Consider the following 14,758-nt stretch of genomic DNA (forward strand, 5'->3'; position numbering starts at 1 on the left):
AGGCCTTGATCAGGATCAGGCCTGTGTTCAAACCAGTTACTCCTACCTGGAGTCTTAATTTAGTTCTTAAGGTTATTCAAGGGGCTCTGTTTGAGCCCATGCATTTCTTAGATATTAAGTTGTTATCTTGTCAGAACTCTCGGCATTACGGTATGAGTCACCTTACCTTATTTTTCATTCCGATAAGGTAGTTTTACGTACAAAGTTAGGTTTTCTTCCAAAAGTAGTTTCTGACCGGAACATTAATCAAGAGATTGTTGTTCCTTCATTGTGTCAGAAGGAACAGCTTCTGCATAATTTAGACGTGGTACGTGCTCTAAACCTTTACTTACAGGCGACTAAGGATTTTCGTCAGTCTTCTGCTTTGTTTGTAGTTTTCTCAGGAAAACGTAAGAGACAGAAAGCTACGGCTACTTCTCTTTCATTTTGGCTGAAGAGTATCATACGTTTTGCCTATGAAACTGCTGGACAGCAGCCTCCAGAGAGGGTTACGACTCATTCCACAAGGGCTGTTTCTTCCTTATGGGCATTCAATAATTAAGCTTCTGTAGATCAGATTTGCAAGGCTGCAACTTGGTCCTCTCTTCACACTTTTTCAAAATACTACAAATTTGACACTTTTGCCTTGACTGAGGCCGCTTTTGGGAGAAAGGTTCTTAAAGCAGTGGTACCTTCCATTTAGGTTCCCTATCTTGTCCCTCCCTTATCATCTGTGTACTCTAGCTTGGGTAATGATTCCTAATAGTAATTAGATTATCCGTGGACTCATCGTGTCATTAGAAAGAAAAGGAAACTTATGCTTACCTGATAAATGTATTTATTTCTTGACACGATGAGTCCACGGCCTAGTAATTAGATTATCCGTGGTCTCATTGTGTCATTAGAAAGAAAAGGAAATTTATGCTTACCTGATAAATTTATTTATTTCTTGACACGATGAGTTCACGGCCCGTCCTGTTCTTTAGACAGGTTGTTGGTTTGTTATAAACTTCAGACACCTCTGCACCTTGTTGCTTCCTTTCTCTCCTTTAGTTCGGTCGAATGACTTGTGGGAGGAAAGGGAGGTGATATTTAACAGCTTTGCTGTGGTGCTCTTTGCCGCCTCCTGCTGGGCAGGAGTGATATTCCCAATAGTAATTAGATGATCCGTGGACTCATTGTGTCAATAAATAATTACATTTATCAGGTAAGCATAAATTTCCTTTTTCCCGTAATGTGTTTCCAATTACTTTTTTTCCAGCTGCAGAGTATAAAATGTATGAGAATTAGCTTTTTATGGTTTATTTGTGAATATGAAATAACTGATTCTGTGTTTTGAAGCCGCAACTTAATAAAATGGATTGAGCTTGTAGGTATTATCAGATCTCATTACTTTATCTTATATCTGCCCATAAACAAAAGACCAATACTTTGAGAGAACAATGGAAAATTGACATTTTATTACCTTATCTCTTCTATACCAAACTGGGAGTGTAATTTCTCCTGCTTGCTGTGTTAACACAACTTATCTATATTTTGGAGCTGAGGCCACAAACTTTAAGAATAGGTGGGGATACCACAGGCTAAAGAAACTATTTCAAATGCCAATATAAGGGTAAAGGAAATACTTGTTAACAATTTAATAAACTCCAGCAGGGAAAGTAGAACATTGGGAACAAATTAAATGGGAGAACATGTTTGAGTAAACCTTCCCTTTAAGTAAAGCATTTAGAGGGCTGGAATATTTGGGCTCTGTAATAGAAACTTCCTGTGCATTGTGAGCATGTCACGGTGAAGAACATGTGAAACTTTAAAGAGAGAAAGAGAGAACCACAAATGTCCAATATTTCAATAAACAGAGGACTTTTTGTTACCAGAAACAACATGCCATACTATTTCTTCAAAATGAAAGGATGCTGTAATAGTCAGTCCAACCTGTAGACTATCACAGCAAACAGTCAACAGTGTGTTTCTCCATCAATCATTTCAAGGTTAAACCCTAAAAGTTTGTCCTCTCAGGTTAAAACTAGTAGTATATATATCCCACAATGAAAAACATAAGCTGTGATGTTTTATCAAGCAGTATTGTTAATGGCCATACATGAGGCCAGATTTCTCACTAGAATTCTGAATGCAGATAAAAAAAGTATGTGTGAGACACTTATTGAAATGCACATAGAGCCCTCAACAATCAACAGATTGACTACAGAAAAATCTATTGAATTTAAATTGAAAAATTCTAGAATAAATTATTGTAATCTCTAGTTTGATTGAAAGTGGCATTTTTGGTGAAAAACATATTCTGAATGATACTTTCAATATTTGATCGATTTCAAATAAACTAGTGTAATTATTTAGCTCATACCTAGTTATAATTAACTTGAGATGTAGAGTACAACATCATACTTTTTTCCCCACAACTAAATTACAGCATCATACTTTTTCCCCCGCAACTAAATTACAGCATCATACTTTTTCCCCCACAACTAAATTACAGCATCATACTTTCCCCACAACTAAATCATTTATCATTTTAAAAAGCAATGGTAATATACAATAACATAAAAACAAATAGTGGTATGATTGATTTCTTCTGTTAAGTGTGATCAGTCCACGGGTCATCATTACTTCTGGGATATTACTCCTCCCCAACAGGAAGTGCAAGAGGATTCACCCAGCAGAGCTGCATATAGCTCCTCCCCTCTACGTCACTCCCAGTCATTCTCTTGCACCCAACGACTAGATAGGATGTGTGAGAGGACTATGGTGATTATACTTAGTTTTATATCTTCAATCAAAAGTTTGTTATTTTAAAATAGCACCGGAGTGTGTTATTACCTCTCTGGCAGAGTTTGAAGAAGAATCTACCAGAGTTTTGCTATGATTTTAGCCGGAGTAGTTAAGATCATATTGCTGTTCTCGGCCATCTGAGGAGTGAGGTAAACTTCAGATCAGGGGACAGCGGGCAGATGAATCTGCATAGAGGTATGTAGCAGTTTTTATTTTCTGACAATGGAATTGATGAGAAAATCCTGCCATACCGATATAATGTCATGTATGTATACTTTACACTTCAGTATTCTGGGGAATGGTACTTCACTAGAATTACACTGTAAGAAATACATAAAGCTGTTTAATAACTAGAGATTATGTTTAACGTTTTTGCTGGAATGTAAAATCGTTTTCATTTGCTGAGGTACTGTGTGAATAAATGTTTGGGCACTATTTTTCCACTTGGCAGTTGCTTAATCTGTTTTTCTGACAGTTTCTGTTCTCCCTCACTGCTGTGTGTGAGGGGGAGGGGCCGTTTTTTGGCGCTTTTACTATGCATCAAATATTTCAGTCAGCAACTCATTGTATTCCCTGCATGATCCGGTTCATCTCTACAGAGCTCAGGGGTCTTCAAAACTTATTTTGAGGGAGGTAATTTCTCTCAGCAGAGCTGTGAGAATTATAGTTTGACTGAGATAAAAAACGTTTATTCTGTAATTTGTTTCCTGCTTTCAGAATTTGTTATCTTTGCTAATGGGATTAAACCTTTGCTAAAGTTGTGTTGTTTACAAGGATTGAGGCTATAACTGTTTCAATTTATTAATTTTCAACTGTCATAGATCTTCTGTGCTTCTTAAAGGCACAGTACGTTTTAATATTATTCTAATTGAATTGTATTTCCAAGTTGCAAGTTTATTTGCTAGTGTGTTAAACATGTCTGATTCAGAGGATGATACCTGTGTCATTTGTTGCAATGCCAAAGTGGAGCCCAATAGAAATTTATGTACTAACTGTATTGATGCTACTTTAAATAAAAGTCAATCTGTACAAATTGAACAAATTTCACCAAACAACGAGGGGAGAGTTATGCCGACTAACTCGCCTCACGTGTCAGTACCTACATCTCCCGCTCAGAGGGAGGTGCGTGATATTGTAGCGCCGAGTACATCTGGGCGGCCATTACAAATCACATTACAGGATATGGCTACTGTTATGACTGAGGTTTTGGCTAAATTACCAGAACTAAGAGGTAAGCGTGATCACTCTGGGGTGAGAACAGAGTGCGCTGATAATATTAGGGCCATGTCAGACACTGCGTCACAGGTGGCAGAACATGAGGACGGAGAACTTCATTCTGTGGGTGACGGTTCTGATCCAAACAGACTGGATTCAGATATTTCAAATTTTAAATTTAAACTGGAAAACCTCCGTGTATTAAAAAGTTAGAGGGTTACCTTAAGAAAATGTTTGTTCAACAAGATTTTATATTGCAACCCCTTGCATGCATTGCGCCGATCACGGCTGCAGCGGCATTCTGGATTGAGTCTCTGGAAGAGAACATTGGTTCAGCTACTCTGGACGACATTACGGACAGGCTTAGGGTCCTTAAACTAGCTAATTCATTCATTTCGGAGGCCGTAGTACATCTTACTAAACTTACGGTGAAGAATTCAGGATTCGCCATTCAGGCACGCAGGGCGCTGTGGCTAAAATCCTGGTCAGCTGATGTTACTTCTAAGTCTAATTTTCGTTCCTTTCGTAATTTCAAAGCAGGAGCAGCATCAACTTCCTCTGCACCAAAACAGGAAGGAGCTGTTGCTCGCTACAGACAAGGCTGGAAACCTAACCAGTCCTGGAACAAGGGCAAGCAGACTAGGAAACCTGCTGCTGCCCCTAAAACAGCATGAATTGAGGGCCCCCGATCCGGGATCGGATCTAGTGGGGGGCAGACTTTCTCTCTTCGCCCAGGCTTGGGCAAGAGATGTTCAGGATCCCTGGGCGCTAGAGATAATATCTCAGGGATACCTTCTGGACTTCAAATACTCTCCTCCAAGAGAGAGATTTCATCTGTCAAGATTGTCAACAATCCAGACAAAGAAAGAGGCGTTTCTACGCTGCGTACAAGAGCTCTTGTTAATGGGAGTAATCCATCCAGTTCCACGATCGGAACAGGGACAGGGGTTTTACTCAAATCTGTTTGTGGTTCCCAAAAAAGAGGGAACTTTCAGACCAATCCTGGACTTAAAGATCCTAAACAAATTCCTAAGAGTTCCATCGTTCAAGATGGAGACTATTCGGACAATTTTACCTATGATCCAAGAGGGTCAATACATGACCACTGTAGATTTAAAAGATGCTTACCTTCACATACCGATTCACAAAGATCATTATCGGTACCTAAGGTTTGCCTTCCTAGACAGGCATTACCAGTTTGTGGCTCTTCCATTCGGATTGGCTACAGCTCCAAGAATCTTCACAAAGGTTCTGGGTGCTCTTCTGGCGGTACTAAGACCGCAGGGAATCTCGGTAGCTCCATACCTAGACGACATTCTGATACAAGCTTCAAGCTTTCAAACTGCCAAGTCTCATACAGAGTTAGTGCTGGCATTTCTAAGGTCACATGGATGGAAGGTGAACGAAAAGAAAAGTTCACTCGTTCCACTCACAAGAGTTCCCTTCCTGGGGACTCTTATAGATTCTGTAGAAATGAAGATTTACCTGACAGAGGACAGGCTAACAAGACTTCAAAGTGCTTGCCGCACCCTTCATTCCATTCAACACCCGTCAGTGGCTCAATGCATGGAGGTAATCGGCTTAATGGTAGCGGCAATGGACATAGTACCCTTTGCACGCTTACACCTCAGACCACTGCAACTGTGCATGCTAAGTCAGTGGAATGGGGATTACTCAGACTTATCCCCTTCTCTGAATCTGGATCAAGAGACCAGAAATTCTCTTCTATGGTGGCTTTCTCGGCCACATCTGTCCAGGGGGATGCCATTCAGCAGACCAGACTGGACAATTGTAACAACAGACGCCAGCCTTCTAGGTTGGGGTGCCGTCTGGAATTCTCTGAAGGCTCAGGGACAATGGAGTCAGGAGGAGAGTCTCCTGCCAATAAACATTCTGGAATTGAGAGCAGTTCTCAATGCCCTCCTGGCTTGGCCCCAGTTGACAACTCGGGGGTTCATCAGGTTTCAGTCGGACAACATCACGACTGTAGCTTACATCAACCATCAGGGAGGGACAAGAAGCTCCCTAGCTATGATGGAAGTATCAAAGATAATTTGCTGGGCAGAGTCTCACTCTTGCCACCTGTCAGCAATCCACATCCCGGGAGTGGAGAACTGGGAGGCGGATTTCTTAAGTCGTCAGACTTTTCATCCGGGGGAGTGGGAACTTCATCCGGAGGTCTTTGCCCAAATACTTCGACGTTGGGGCAAACCAGAGATAGATCTCATGGCGTCTCGACAGAACGCCAAGCTTCCTCGTTACGGGTCCAGATCCAGGGATCCAGGAGCAGTCCTGATAGATGCTCTGACAGCACCTTGGGACTTCAGGATGGCTTACGTGTTTCCACCCTTCCCGTTGCTTCCTCGATTGATTGCCAGAATCAAACAAGAGAGAGCATCAGTGATTCTAATAGCACCTGCGTGGCCACGCAGGACTTGGTATGCAGACCTGGTGGACATGTCATCCTGTCCACCTTGGTCTCTACCTCTGAAACAGGACCTTCTGATACAGGGTCCCTTCAAACATCAAAATCTAACTTCTCTGAAGCTGACTGCTTGGAAATTGTACGCTTGATTTTATCAAGACGTGGATTTTCTGAGTCAGTTATTGATACCTTAATACAGGCTAGGAAACCTGTTACCAGAAAGATTTACCATAAGATATGGCGTAAATACCTATATTGGTGTGAATCCAAAGGTTACTCTTGGAGTAAGGTTAGGATTCCTAGGATATTGTCTTTTCTACAAGAAGGTTTAGAAAAGGGTTTATCTGCTAGTTCATTAAAGGGACAGATCTCAGCTCTGTCCATTCTGTTACACAAACGTCTGTCAGAAGTTCCTGACGTCCAGGCTTTTTGTCAGGCTTTGGCCAGAATTAAGCCTGTGTTTAAAACTGTTGCTCCACCATGGAGTTTAAACCTTGTTCTTAATGTTTTACAGGGCGTTCCGTTTGAACCCCTTCATTCCATTGATATAAAGTTGTTATCTTGGAAAGTTCTATTTTTAATGGCTATTTCCTCGGCTCGAAGAGTCTCTGAATTATCAGCCTTACATTGTGATTCTCCTTATTTGATTTTTCTTTCGGATAAGGTAGTCCTGCGTACTAAACCTGGGTTCTTACCTAAGGTAGTTACTAACAGGAATATCAATCAAGAGATTGTTGTTCCTTCTTTATGCCCAAATCCTTCTTCAAAGAAGGAACGTCTACTGCACAACCTGGATGTAGTCCGTGCTCTAAAATTTTACTTACAGGCAACTAAGGAATTTCGACAAACGTCTTCTCTGTTTGTCATTTACTCTGGGCAGAGGAGAGGTCAAAAAGCTTCCGCTACCTCTCTTTCTTTTTGGCTTCGTAGCATAATTCGTTTAGCTTATGAGACTGCTGGACAGCAGCCTCCTGAAAGAATTACAGCTCATTCTACTAGAGCTGTGGCTTCCACTTGGGCCTTCAAGAATGATGCCTCTGTTGAACAGATTTGCAAGGCTGCAACTTGGTCTTGGCTTCATACTTTTTCCAAATTTTACAAATTTGACACTTTTGCTTCATCGGAGGCTATTTTTGGGAGAAAGGTTCTTCAGGCAGTGGTTCCTTCTGTATAAAGAGCCTGCCTATCCCTCCCGTCATCCGTGTACTTTTGCTTTGGTATTGGTATCCCAGAAGTAATGATGACCCGTAGACTGATCACACTTAACAGAAGAAAACATAATTTATGCTTACCTGATAAATTCCTTTCTTCTGTAGTGTGATCAGTCCACGGCCCGCCCTGTTTTTAAGGCAGGTAAATATTTTTTAATTTATACTCCAGTCACCACTTCACCCTTGGCTTTTCCTTTCTCGTTGGTCCTTGGTCGAATGACTGGGAGTGACGTAGAGGGGAGGAGCTATATGCAGCTCTGCTGGGTGAATCCTCTTGCACTTCCTGTTGGGGAGGAGTAATATCCCAGAAGTAATGATGACCCGTGGACTGATCACACTACAGAAGAAAGGAATTTATCAGGTAAGCATAAATTATGTTTTTAGTGATATTATTGGTCAGTAACATAGGGCTCGATTTATCAGGAAACAGCAGACAGGGACGTACATAAGCGCCTCCTTCCGGCGCAGCTCTTCTCTGGCGGGCTGAATTCCGTTGGTTGAATTCAGCATTGCACAAGAGTGCTATTTTGCACTCTTGTGCAGCAACACCACCCCCTGCCTGCGCACAGCCATTCAAGCATGGGCAGGAGGTGCCAATCGGACGAGACCGGGGAGATTAAATTTCTCCACCAAAGAGGTCTGGTGACCGCCGCTTTATAAATCAAGCCCTTAGTATCATAATTAACTTGTTATTGTAGAAGTGTTAAGATTAAATTATTTAAATATTGTGGGCTTTTGAATAACTTTAAGATACAAAATAGCACATTATATTATATTGAGCTAGTGTTCAAATTCTGTAAAAAAATAAGTATTTTTGTTCATACTATGTTACACTGCACCAACTTTTACACAGTTATTATGTGTTCTATTTGAATTCTATTAAGTATAATAGTTTGTATGTGTTTTTGTTGGGTAGTTCCACAAAACACCTGTTTAGATTTCTCTGTTTCTAAATTATAACATAGTATATAATTTGTAAATATGATTTTTTTTTTATTACATTAAAGGGACACTGAACCTAAATTTTTTATTTCATGATTCAGATAGAGCATGAAATTTTAAGCAACTTTCTAATGTACTCCTATTATCAATTTTTCTTCATTCTCTTGGTATCTTTATTTGAAATGCAAGAATGTAAGTTTTGATGCCGGCCCATTTTTGGTGAACAACCTGGGTTGTTCTTGCGGATTGGTGGATAAATTCATCCACCAATAAAAAAGTGCTGTCCAGGGTTCTGAACAAAAAAAAAAAAACCTTAGATGCCTTCTTTTTCAAATAAAGATAGCAAGAGAATGAAGAAAAATTGATAATAGGAGTAAATTAGAAAGTTGCTTAAAATTGCATGCTCTATCTAAATCAGAAAAGAAAAAAATGGGGTTCAGTGTCCCTTTAAAGGGACATTAAAGTCAAATTAAACTTTTATTATTTACATAAAGCATGTAATTCAATTTCTGTTATATTATTTGTTTCATTCAGTTAGTTTCCTTTGTTGAAAAACACACATAGGTAGGTTTAGGAACAGCAATGCACTACTGGGAGCTGACTGTTGATTGGTGGCTACACATAAATTAATTTTTTCATTGGCTTACCCGATGGGATCAGCTAGCTCACAGTAGTGCAAGAGAATAAAGCAAATTTGCTAATACAAGTAAATTAGAAAGTTGACTAAATTTGTATGCTCTATGCGAATCATGAAATAATAGAATTGTGTTTCAAGTTCCTTTAGTATTACTAAATGAAGCAGTTGATAGTAAAGTACAGTAGATTTTTATTTAAGGCCATAATGAGACAAGCATACCCACTCAGGACACAAGTATTGTTTTCTATAGGTGATTTTTGTTTCTTTTTCATTTTTTTTATTCAAAATATATAGGTCGCTTGAAAGGTAAGAGTGCAAATTTGCAACCTGTTCTACAGATTGCAAAGATATTAAATACTCCTTGACACTTCATCTGCATCTTCCCATTGTAACATGAATAAATGAAAATGTGTAGTTTATTATTTATTCATGAAAATACAGAAAGCGTTAGCTAATGTCACAGAATATATGTAATATTTTAGAGCAGACTCACAGAAATAAGAACGTATTGTTCCAATGCTGGAAACCATTCTGATTCCTACCTCTAGGGTTGCATAATAGCGGTATAAGAATATTTAAAAATGTGGATTTAAATGGATCATTTAGCACTGGGTTCTTGAATTTTGCATGCTCTTTTTTTAGTTGTAGAATTTGTATAAAGCTTGCTTGTTCAATAAAACCACAATGCATCCGTCCAACATATTTTAACTACCCAGCTTGTCTCTGTATGCAATACTGTTTGTCTGTGAACCAAGATTTTTTAATTCTTTGGTCAATGTAAATGCAACATTTTTTTTTATGCAGCAAGTGCACACTAATAGAGTGGTATAACATCTTGTATGTATTATTTATATGTACAGTAACATGGTTGAATTAATATCACAAATTGATACTGGTTCTTAAACAACCAGAACAAAAAAATCACATGTTTATATAAATCATTGCTTATTTGTAAGCTAGTTATATAAAGCTCAAGTATATATATATATATATATATATATATATATACACTGTATATATGTGTGTGTGTGATATTTTCATTAGCAGGATTTCTACAATTTGCTCTTTGATTCTCTAATTGAAGAAACAAATTGAGTGTGGCCCCTCATGTGAAATGCTTGGACATCCCTGATATATAAAAATATCACTATACCTTGCTGATTTGTTATTTTTTTATTTTACTTACAGTGATGCAGAAGATCAAAAACCACTTAAAAAAGGCAGCCGGACTCCTTCGGACAGAACAGTGAAAAAAGATGACAGTGATGATAGTTTAGTTGATTATGGTGAAGGAGTAAATGGGCAGTTTAATGAAGATGGCTCCTTTATTGGACAGTACAGCGGTAAAAAAGAAAAAGAACCCGCGGAAGGCAACGAAAGCTCAGAGGCACCATCTCCGGTCAATGCCATGAATTCCTTTGTTTAAAGAGCAAGACAGCGATTTTCTCTTTTGCATACTGCCAAGTTAAAGTATATTCAGTGCACCCAAATATCGTATATCAATTGATTGGTATCACATGGTGTGAAGACATATTCATATATTGGATAATAATTTAAAATATACACACTATTGTAAGTTATACTGAATGTCAGTGTGAAAAAAGAATACAGCATCGTAATCTTTTTTTGTTGAAGACATCGTTTTATTCGTTTAACATATGTGGAAACCAACTGACACATAGTCTACATTATGACAAAATGAATTAATCATAAATGCTATTCCTTTTTTGGAAAAATATATTGCATGTAATGCTTCACATTTCACAGACAAACCAGTGTTTGTAAAAAAAATAAAAAATAACATGGTTTGGTTGTTATGGAGTCCTAAGTCAAACACACCTGGATATGAAGTCTTTTCTCATTGTCAGTGTTCCAGTATTATTGCAGTGTGTAAAACTTCAATGTCTCTGTGGACATTGTTGGTGAAGTTGGTGATTTTGTTGTTTATCTATAATACGTCTTGTTAAAAGACTGGAAACATATATATAGATATGATGGCAAAGCAATTTAGGCATGGCACTTTCAGTTGCTGATGCTTATGAAGACCCAGATAAATGCAATTTGCTCCCATAATGTTCTAGCTGTTTAATCTTTAAAGTATTACAAATGTACAGTGTTGTATTTTGTACACCATGTAAAAACCAGGTTGTCCATACAGTGCTAGGCTTTGCAATGTATTCTAGAATTTTTACAGTCACTGAAGATGAAATGCAATGCTTTGTGATTTCCTAAGCAAGATGTTTCAGTGCCTTTCTTAGAAATGTATTTTATAATGCACTGTTCTGTTGAATTAATTGGTGCTGTAAAATCAGATTGGTGACCTACAGTATCTACATTGCCAAAAATGTAAATTGTATAAATAACAAAAAAAAAGTTATGAAAAACATTGTGCACAAATGGAAAATAATCTGCTTTCTACAAGTTGAAGTATCACTGTGTTCCTTAGATTTCTACAGTAGCAGCAAATAGCCTTGAGCACAAATTATTTATTATACTTATAGATTTTAAAGCACAGGGTGTATTAAGGGGACAGTAAAGTCAATATCAAATGTTCATGATTCATATAGAGCATGCCATTTTAAACAACTTTCCAATTTATGTCTATTATCTAAATTGATTCAATCTCTTGTTATCCTTTGTTGAAAAGCATGCCTAGGTAGGCTCGGGAGTAGCAATGTGCTACTGCGAGCCTGCTCCTGATTGGTGGATGCACATATATGCCTTTTGTCATCTGCTCACCCAATGTGTTCAGCTAGGTCCCAGTAGTGTATTGGTGATTCTTCAAGAAATTATACCAAGGGATTTTTGATAAACAAAGTAAAATGGGAATTTGTATAAAACTGTTTGCTCTACCTGAATCATGAAAGAAAAAAATGTTGGTTGTATGTCCCTTTAATGATCTTTTACCCAGTTTTTACATAAAAAAGATGACAAAATCCCAACTATTTCTACAATAGAAAATCCAAGCCAGTAACTTCATAGAACGTCATTACAAAGTAATTTCCAACTATAAAAAAAATTATAAAAATAAATAAATACATTTTATATATATATAAATACATACAAAAGAGAAAGCTGCTAACAGAGATTAGTAGAGATGGATGGTTATCATCCATGATTAAAAAGAAAATATTTATCTTGCGTGCATAAACTATTTCAATACTGTGGTTTAGCTCCATATGAAATTATATAACAACCTATGGTTGAAGCAATGCTCCTTTTCATTTGCCAATAAATTGCTTTTTCATAACTTGCATCAAGTTTAATTTTAAGTAAGCTTTTATATGTAGATATTTTGTTCAATTTGTAAATATACTGAAAGTTTAGATGCTTTACGCTTCTAGATGTTATAGAGGAATTTAATGGAATAAAGGTTATGTTATACCTTATAAGAAGAAATATAGACAATATGGAGTGCATGGTATTTTTAAGACATCTATCTAATTACATATATTTTGCTGTGAAAATGACATATTAGCCTATTGTACTCACTGCAGAATTAATGAACTTGTGCCAGCACGTTTTATTTTGCCATTTTTTTGCTTACAAAACGATAGAATTTAAGCACAAGTTCAACAGCTGCAGATCCATTTTTACATTTTCTGTCCCTTTAGTGTCTTAACCAATGGCAAACTATTGGTATACAATACAGTTCTTGGAATTTGGCTCTAAGTGGGTAAAACTATAGTATACAAATCGAATTTCAAAGCACACAGAAAAAAAGTATTTTAAAAAGTCGAACAATATTGGTGGCTGTTTAAATGAGGACTGTGCTAAAAAATGTAATGTTATCTATACACAAGAGCAGAATTTAACTACATTTATATTTTTTGCATACAACTATGCAAAGTAAAATCCATTTAAATTTAAAGATATAAGTATAAATTGTGAACTTCCTGTCTAAGCTCATTGGCTGATAGGTACTTCCTGCTTACAGTGAGCATCTGTAACTTGCAGTAAGTGCATGGCTGATACTGTTGTATTAGTTTAAATTTGAAATAAAAATTACTTTACATTTTAATGCAAAATAATGTTCTTTTTTTTTTAAAGAAGATAGCATTTTTTGTACAATGTCCCTTTAAGGAAAAACACTGTGACATAATTCTGTTTTGTTAACTTATGTAGCAGAAGTTGCATCTTACTCCTACAATACATTCAACAAAAGATGCAAAAACTTCAAATTGATATCAACTGTACTTGATAATTGACACAAATGGAGCATAAAAATGGTGTCACCTTTAGGTTGAGTTCAAAAACCTTAACCTATGATCTTCAGGAAAGTAGCACATGATAACATAAACTGTGCATGTATTGGTTCACCTGCAGACTCTCTTGTGTAAAAATACATTTTTGTATATTAAATGTGTTCAAATTTGAATTGCATTTTGTGTCGTGGCTCATCTTTTAACTTGTAATTCAATAATATGTTCACATAAATTAAAGTCATTGTTAGATTCAGTGAGTTTTGTTTCTCCAAAGTTTTCATTAAACTGGACAAGTATGTAGTTGTTGTGTGTAAATGAAGCGGGCAGTTAAAGGGACATTAAACCCACATTTTTTCTTTCATGATTTAGATAGATTTAGAACAACTTTCAAATTTACTTCTATTATCTAATTTGCTTCATTCTCTTGATATTCTGTGCTGAATAGCTCGATAGGCTCAGTAGCTGCTGATTGGTGCCTGCACATAGATACCTCATGTGATTGGCTCACCCATGTGCATTGATATTTCTTTAACAAAGGATATCTAAAAAAAAAAGCATATTAGATAATAGAAGTAAATTGGAAAGTTGTTTAAAATTAAATTCTCTATCTGAATCACAAAATATTTTTTGGGGGTTTAGTGTCCCTTTAAAGATGACATAATACATTTACCAATTCAGTTTTAGTTATTTATTTATTTCTGCTATAAGGGTTGTATTCTCATAAACCAGAAACACTGCCTTTCTCACACACTTAAAGGGACATTAAAATAGTTTAGCATATAACTGAGCAGCAACTGAATGTTAAACATTATTTGCATATAATGTATAAAGGAGGTTTGATCATTGAAGATTGTATATGCAAAATCTTAAATAAAAAAAAAATCAAGATAATGTATAAAGGGGGTATTTAATGTATGTTCCTTGGCTGAATAAACCTACTTTTTCTGTAAGAGGTGTCACCTGTCAAACAATGAGCTGTTGAACGCAGTCATACACTTCCTGTTACTTTCACTTTAAATATAGCTCTTACTTATCTGTTTATTATGAAAAGAAAAATATTTTAACATGTTTTGCTGCTGCATTAATGTACATGGTAGAAAAAAAACAATTAGTTCCATGTCCCTTTAAGTTATTTAAACATATTGAAATGAACAAGGACTATCATTTTGCATACATCTTCTGGGGGCGGGGGGCTGCATATTGGTTGCTAAGGACAAGACTCATAGCGTTATTGGTGGGCATTGAAAAGCCCATAGCCGCATGAAAACAAGAGAAAATATTTTAATTAAGAAGATGCATCCACTTTCATTCATTTTAAAGTGAAGGTCAATTTTCATCAATGAGTGCCCGGTTT

The 14,758-nt window shown here is 36.9% G+C and overlaps 1 protein-coding gene across 1 annotated transcript in view; it reads left to right on the forward strand.

Annotated features, from left to right (window-relative positions):
* Positions 1–13,582, forward strand: part of NRCAM (neuronal cell adhesion molecule) — a 334,348-nt gene extending 320,766 nt beyond the window's left edge. The window contains exon 32 of the mRNA XM_053716724.1: positions 10,388–13,582. Coding sequence (XP_053572699.1) covers positions 10,388–10,625 — 238 coding nt within the window. The 3' untranslated portion in view covers positions 10,626–13,582. The remainder of the gene's footprint in view (positions 1–10,387) is intronic.
* Positions 13,583–14,758: the final 1,176 nt, after the last annotated feature.

Source organism: Bombina bombina, chromosome 6 (genome assembly GCF_027579735.1).
Source record: "Bombina bombina isolate aBomBom1 chromosome 6, aBomBom1.pri, whole genome shotgun sequence".
Classification (NCBI taxonomy): domain Eukaryota; kingdom Metazoa; phylum Chordata; class Amphibia; order Anura; family Bombinatoridae; genus Bombina; species Bombina bombina.